Here is a 7,245-nt window from a genome sequence, read left to right on the forward strand (position 1 = left end):
GGGGAGGGGTGGGCTAGGGACTTTGGGGAGTGGCCCCAAAAGACAAGATAGAGAGGGAAGGTCCTGTCGCTTCTGCTTTTCTAAGAAATCTGTACCCCCCTGCGAATCAATCGTGCCCCCTCTCCTCCTGGCCGCTGCCCGGGCCAGCGTCTGCAGCACACAATGTCCCTGTTTGCGTGTCTTTGTGTGTGTTGGGGGTGGTGGGGGGGTGGTGTCCTGGTGTTATCTTCCTCCGGGTAAGTTCCCGCGCCAGCGCCGCCCCGCAACCCCGCGGGCCTCCCCGCGGCGGGCTCACCTGAAGAAGGCCGGTCCGAGTAGCGCGTGCAGTAGACCCAGGCCGGCCAAAGCATGGGCTGCGCGCCCAGGTTGGCGCTGGCCTGCGAGCTGTCCGAGTCCGAGCTCACCGATAAGTCGCCGCCGCCCAAGGCGCGGGCCTTGAGCGCCCCGTCCAGGGGGCCCCCGGCGTCGCCGCCTTTCTTGGCGCCGCCGTGCAGCGAGAGCGCCTTGGAGCCGCCTTCCCCGTCGCCCGGAGAGTCGCCGCCGCCGCCGCCGCCGGGCAGTGGCCCGCCCGCACCGGGCGCACTGGGCGCGTTCTGCCGGGCCTCTCGGCCCGACCCCAGGAGCTGTTCGGCGCCGCCCGCGCCGCCGCCTCCTTCCGCGCCGCCCGCGCCGCCTTCCCCGCCGGCTCCGCCGCCTCTTCCTCCTCCCGCGCCGGCACAGCACGTCCCCGTGTCCTTTCTCCGGCCGAACTCCGGCCGCAGGATGTTGTCGATGAAGAAGTTGGTGATGCGGTGCGGGTGCTGGTGGTTGCCCGGCGCCTGCAGGACCGCGGGCAGCATCAGAGCCCGCCGGCGGCCAGTGTCCGCGTCGCCCGGGCTGCTGCCGCCGCCCGAGCCGCCACTGGGGCTGGATTCCGGCTGTCGCTGCCCCTCCGCCGCCGCCGCTTCGCTGGGCTTGGGGTCATTCTCCTCCATGCTGTTCACAACAAATCCCAAATTGGTTCTCCGGGGACCCCCCCCCCCTCCAATCAGCCCTCGGCCCGCCCGTGGTGCGCACGGAGACACTCGCGGCCGGCTCGCGCTCCTACCCCGCCGAGTCTTCCGAGGGCGTGCGCGGCGGCCGAGGCCAGGGCTGGGGTCCTACAAGTCACCGACCGCGTTTGGAGCGGAGCCACGTTCCAATCCACGAGTTGAATTAGAAAATACCAAGAGTCTCCCCGCGCCCAGACGCCGGCAGATTCAAAAGAGTCGGGTCCTCGTCTTTGCCGCGCACCCGGGCGCTAGACAGTCACAATGGCCCGGCGGGGACCCGGGGCTCCTCTCGGGCTCCGCGCTCCTCTCCGCGTCCGGCTGCCTTAGGCTCCGGCGCTTCCTGCTGCTGCTGCCGCCGCCGCCGCCGCCGCCCGGGGCTGGAGCTGCGCGCATGCAGGCAGCGCGCTCCCCCGCGCTCACGCCCGCCCGGGCCCGCTCCGGCCGCCGCCGCCGCCCGGCCGCCCCCGCCCGCGAGCCCCGGCCGGCCCTCGAGGGTGCGGGGCGCGAGCGGTCAGCGCGCCCGCCGCCGCCAGCACGCACATGGAGGCCCGCGGGCCCGCGCTGAGCTCGGCCGCCGCCCCGCTGCGGGCCGGGGCGCCCCACCGGCGTGCGGCCGCGCCCCCGCCGAGCCCCGCCGAGCCCCGCGGCCCGAGTCGCATGGGTGAGCGGCGGGAGGCGCGGGCCGGGCCGGGCCGGGCTGGGCCGCCCGCGCTCCCTCGCCGTCTGCGCGCCCTCGCCGCCTCGGCCTCCGCGCGGGCTCGGGCGATTTCCAGGCCACTTAGCGCAACCTGAGACACTTTCACTCTGGATTTTTGTTCTTATTTTTAACAGAGCCCCCTCGAGTGACGTCGCGGGCCGGTCTCCTGGACACGTGCCTCGGGCCAATGGCCGCAGCGCCGCGCGCCCACGTGACGCGCCGGCGGCCGCTTGGTGACAGGAGCCTCCCGCCGCCCCTCCCCCGCCGCCGCCGCCCCTCCCCCCCTTAAAGCGACCGCGTCCTCGGGCTCCGCGTGCCGGAGCCCCGGCCCCAGCGAGCCCGGGACCGTGTTTCCTCGCTCGCTCGCGCTTTCCCCAACGCCCTCGGTTCAGGAAGCCGAGAAACCCCGCGACAGCCCCGTCAGGTCACCCTGGTGTGCATACGTGGACACGCGCTGGAAGATTGCTATTTTTAACATTTCCATATTGTTTACCATGGGGAAAAATCCCACAATTCCTTGCACAAAAATGCATAAATAATATTAAATGAGCTGCTGAGATACAAAGGGACTTTTGTAGTCTCCTTTCCTTGCTGGTGGATGGGGAAATTGACACTTACACTTGACTTTGGTAACCTGGCAGATTCCGGTCTTAAACGCAGAGCTGGCGCGCAGGACCCTCCTCCTGTAGATACTCATTGTAAGTGTGCATGTGTGTGCGTGTGCGTGAGCAGGGAGGCGAGTGCATATGGCAGGATTCCACCGGGGAACACAGATCCTCATGCAACATGCGTGTAGATCCCGAAGAGCGCGGGAATAGGATTTGGGGCTCCGTGTGGGGGAAAAAGAAATAAAGGAGCATGGCGGGTTATAACTGAATCTTCTGTTTTGGAAAGGAGAGGCGGGCTGACGGTTCAGCCAAACTTTCAAAACCATCCGAAGAGAAAACACCCCAGAGCAACCGCCCCCCTTCTCAGATAACCCTCCCAGCCCCACCCCCACATCTCTACCCCCACTGACGGGCTACCAGGCCATTCACCTCATTTTCTTTGTCCTAAAATCCTTTAAACAAGTTCCTCGGGAGAGCAGGGGCCATCTAAAAGGGGGTGGAGGGGTGAGGGCCCCAGTTTGTTTCTCCCCACTCCTCTCCTTTTTTCTCTCTCCCTTTCTAAACTTTCTTTCCAGTCGCTGTCAGATGTCCAACTTGAACTTCTGTTTCCTCTTCTCTTCCCCCTCTTCCCTTAGGCTCCTTCTTGTTTGCTCTTCTCTCCTTCCCCCAGCTGCAGACACCCCACCAAACACCCTTGTTCCCCTAAGCTTGCCTGTCTATCCTTTAAAATGCATTTTTATGGAAATTTGCAAGCTTCAGGAAGCCTCTGCAAGGATGCTCCAAGGGTTTGGGAGCGCTGACACAATAAAATTGCCCTCAGTGGAAAGAGGGATGGGGAGGAGGGGAGGAGGGAGAGCTGGGGCGCCCTAGCTCTGGCCAGCCCAGGCGGCTTCGGGGTGCTCAGCAGCTGAGGCCCACTGCAGAGCAGCTCTAGGCCTGGGGCTGCCAGGGGAGCATGCCGGGCTGTGCAAGGCAGGATCAGGTCCGGGCAAGCAGCCCTCCTGGCAGTGTGATCGCCAAGCCACCTTGCGGGTTGAAGGCTCCCCCTAGCCTGGCTCAGCTCTCCTCCCATTGCACCCAGGTCCTATCCTCTTTCCAACCCAGCTCTGTCTACTCTCTGCAGGTTCCAGGGTTCAGGCGGGCGGGGGTGGGGGACAAACAGCAGTTACAAGGTTCTGCTCCCAGGGAAATTAACCCTCAGAAGGGAGCCTGGATGGAGGACAGGAGGAGGTGCTGGACTGGGTCACCTGGCCACTAAAGATGGACTGAATGTGGGTCGGCTCCCACGTTTTCCTCCTATTGGAGGGGTCCTTGCCAAATTACCGGCTAGGTTCATACCTGCCAGGTCTCCTCCCTGGGTCTCAAAAAATCAAACCTCACAGTCTGTCTGTCCCTAGGAAAATGGGGCTGGTAAAGTTTGTGGGAACACCCTACTGACTTCTGTTTATGGTTTTCTGGGAAATTTTCCTCCAACTCTGAGGAACCCTAATCATCACCAGCCAGGGAATGTCCAAATTACTTTGGGTCTCCAGAACTCAGAAGGAGTGGAGGGAAGGCCCAGGGCTGATTTGCTTCCTGCAAAGCCATCCCAGGTTAATTTCTCCACCTGTCCCATGAAAGATCAATTAGGCTGTCTCCTGAGAAATATTTTCTAATTTCTTGGGAAACTTTGCCTCTGATTGCCTTAGCCTTAAGTGAGCCCATGGTGCTGGACTTCTGCTGTGTCCTTTCCTGCAATCCAGACCCATATTCATGGCTGCAGCAGGAACTCTGCAAAGCAGCACATTATCTCCAGGCAACCTAGCCTGTTTGTAGGCAGCAACCTGCGGACACCAGGTCTCCAGCCTGCAGGGTCAGGCTGGTCTGAGGGAGACGGCGGATTTCCAAGTTACTGGCTTGGAGAGGGGAGCAGGAGGTGCAGGAGGAGGAGGAAGGCAAAAAGAAAGGAATGTGGAGAGAAATAATTAAGAGCATCAGGCCACCCAAAGCCAACCCAAACATGACAATAATTCCCCAAAAGAGCGCCTCTTGAGAGTAAGCACCATACAAAGGGCCAGCCATGAGGGCAGGAGAAACTGGGCGGAAGCTGCCCACATTGAGGGAATTGTAAATCTTACAACACGGGCATCGCAACAAGCTGTTTCAGGAAGCTTGGGAAACATGCTTGAGGCCCAGCCCCCGCCCCCTGCGAATCGGGCACACCGCCCTGGCTCTGCTTCTGGGGGGTGCGGGGAGTGGGCATTTGCAGCTCTCTCCTCCGGTCCCGGAGATGCCAGCCAGCCCTGCAGCCGTTCGGCCCTGCGTCCAGCGAGCCGCGCTCCCCCTCCTGCCCGACCCTGACGGCCGCGGCAGCCGCGCTCAAGGTCGGCTTCTCCGTGCGGGACCAGGAGAGCCACCGCTGGCCGTTTGTTTCTCCTTAGCGTCAAGTGAGGCCGGGACCCCGGAACCTGGAATACTCCTAACCTCGCAGGTGCTGGAGAGCGTCGGCAAACCACCCGCGTTCAGAGAACCATCTCCGTACTTCCCGGGCTATCTATCTGCACAAAGAAGGACCTGGAAGAGTATCAAAAAGGAAAGACGGCTTCTAGACACGTGGATTTATAATAGCGAGACTACTATTACAAATAAAATCTCGCGCAGGGCTGCGGAGGGCAGGAGCGCTCCTGCGGACGTTGGGTGCCTGGCTGCTGATTCAGCCTCCCTTTTTTTTTTTTCTCCTTAAAACGGGGCTGGAGGAGGGTGACTTTTTCGGCAGCTCCGTTGTCTCCTCACTTCCCACACTTGTCTAAGTGGGTGTGGGGACACTCGGGGAAAAAATGAACGCAGTGAGGGCAACGTTTGGTCGCGGGGGTCACTGCCACTCTGCTGGTAGAGACGCCCAACAATTCCAAAGCGCAAGACTTCCACCCCAACAAAAATCAGGCGGGGAGCACCCCCCACCCCCGCCAGCCTCCATCCCCCCGCCGGGAGTCGGCTCTGTGCGGCCTGGCCCTGGGCGGGGCCAGGGAAGTGGGGCCCAGCAGGGAGAACCCCCTCCAGCCTGACGGAGGGCCACCCTTGGTGCTGCCGCAGCTCCCCCGGCCTGCAGACAAAGGCCGCAGAGAAGGGGCACGGGGAGCAGGGGGCGCGTTGTCGGGTGGGGCAGCGGGTGGAGGGAGCGTGTCTGTGCTCACTTCCAAGGAAAGCAGGGGCCTACAGACCCAGCAGGCGAACTTGGGGCCCGGGGTTGTGGAGGCTGGGCCTGGGGTCAGGGTCTTCAGGCCAGGTAACCCCAGGAAGGAAGAGGTTAAACCCAGCAGTGGCAAGCCTGGGAGAGGCTGAAGCTGGTGGGGAGCAGAGGTGCCCACGCTCCGGCTCCTGCACTCCAGGCCTCACACCTCTCCTTGTCCCAGGCCGGCAAGGGTCCCCCAGCTCCCCAGAGGCCCTGCCAGGTGCCACGGAGAGCCTGGTGGGCGGCTGGGTGCCCAGGGAGGCTCAGCTGAGGAGGGCCACAGGGCAGCAAGCAGCACTGCCTCTCTGGGGTCCTGGGGAGAGCTGGAGAAGCAGGAGCTTGCGCTCAGCAAAAGCTCCCTGGGTGTCAGGGGGCACCAAGTGGGGGAGACACCCACTGGAGACCTCTCTCCTGTCCAGACTGCATTTTGACACTTAGCTCTAGAGCTAGCCTGGGAGAGCTGGGGAGATGTGTGGAGGATGGGCAGATCTCCAGAGCTAGAGACTACCACGCAGAAAGCATCCCTAACCTGGTTTCTCTTGAAAACAGAAGCTCCTAAAGGGGGATCTGTAGGCTGGCCACACTTGGGCTCACAAACTCACACCCAAACTCGGTCTTGGCCTCATGACCACCCTCCCTTGACTTTCTCCCAGGCCCAGGTGACTCCTAGCTTAAGCGACCTGATTTGGGATTCTTTGGGAATCGCTTTGCACCCCGGGGGCCCCTTTCCTGCTCTGTCACCCTGTGTCACTGCTGTTCTTAATCCCAGTCAAATCTGGACCCTTCTGGAAGTTGGACCCACTTGCACTCCAGATCAACCACAGCTCTGGGGTCTGGTGTGGACGTTTCTCCAGAGCAGCCTGTGCAGAGTAGAGTAGTGGTTGGGGGTCAGACAGACGGTCCCATGACCTAACGCCCCTACTGTAAAGAAAATGTCCCCCAAGGATTGCAGCAACACAGAAGAAAGTGACACATTCCCAAAAAATCCAGAGGAAAATGGGTAAAATTGGTTTGGCAAAGGAATTAGGGGAGCAGCACTTAATGAGGTGACCAAGCACACCCCCAAACAAGAAGACATATGAAAGGATAATGGAGTTATGGAGAAAACCAGCCACCCTCTGCAATCTTCTGATTACTTACAAACAGCGGAAGAACTTCAAGTATCTATCCACTGTCTTCCTTTTGACCTTTGGAAGGAAAACAAGAGCTTCAGAAGGGACTCCGGGAATCCCTGCTTCCCCTCACAGAGCACGAGCGTTTTTTCCTTCCCTTTCTTTCCCTAAAAGCCACAGGTCATCACCGAGAGGCTGGCATAGCATCAGCTCACACTTGCTGACCTTGCACTGTTTTTGGAAATATGACTTGAGTAGCTAGAGATTGTCAGAACTTTAGGCAAGTTCAGGCTTAACTTAGAGTGCCTGGATCCAGCCCAGCCAATCTCCCTACAGCTAACGAGACAAATAGTTCATTAGTCTAGGTTTCATGTCAGGAAGAACATATCTACATCATCGCTCTCAAATATCCACGACTGAGCAGCGCCTCACTTGGGGGGGAGCTCACGTAGAGCTACAGGCTGGTTCAGTTGGGGGAGGGAGCATTTTTAAAAATCTGTGTTCAAGTTGATTTCTTTTTCCCTTTATCAAATAGAACTCTATAGTTTGATATAAAAGGGTAAAACTACCTCGTGATTTAAATTCA

At 60.5% G+C, this 7,245-nt stretch overlaps 1 protein-coding gene across 1 annotated transcript in view; it reads right to left on the reverse strand.

Annotated features, from left to right (window-relative positions):
• The window catches only part of EN2 (engrailed homeobox 2), a 5,579-nt gene extending 4,291 nt beyond the window's left edge, over positions 1-1,288 (reverse strand). Inside the window, exon 1 of the mRNA XM_006728950.3 lies at positions 296-1,288. Coding sequence (XP_006729013.2) covers positions 296-974 — 679 coding nt within the window. The 5' untranslated portion in view covers positions 975-1,288. The remainder of the gene's footprint in view (positions 1-295) is intronic.
• Positions 1,289-7,245: the final 5,957 nt, after the last annotated feature.

The sequence above is a fragment of the Leptonychotes weddellii genome, chromosome 12 (genome assembly GCF_054177405.1).
Source record: "Leptonychotes weddellii isolate Sample4059 chromosome 12, ASM5417740v2, whole genome shotgun sequence".
Taxonomy (NCBI): domain Eukaryota; kingdom Metazoa; phylum Chordata; class Mammalia; order Carnivora; family Phocidae; genus Leptonychotes; species Leptonychotes weddellii.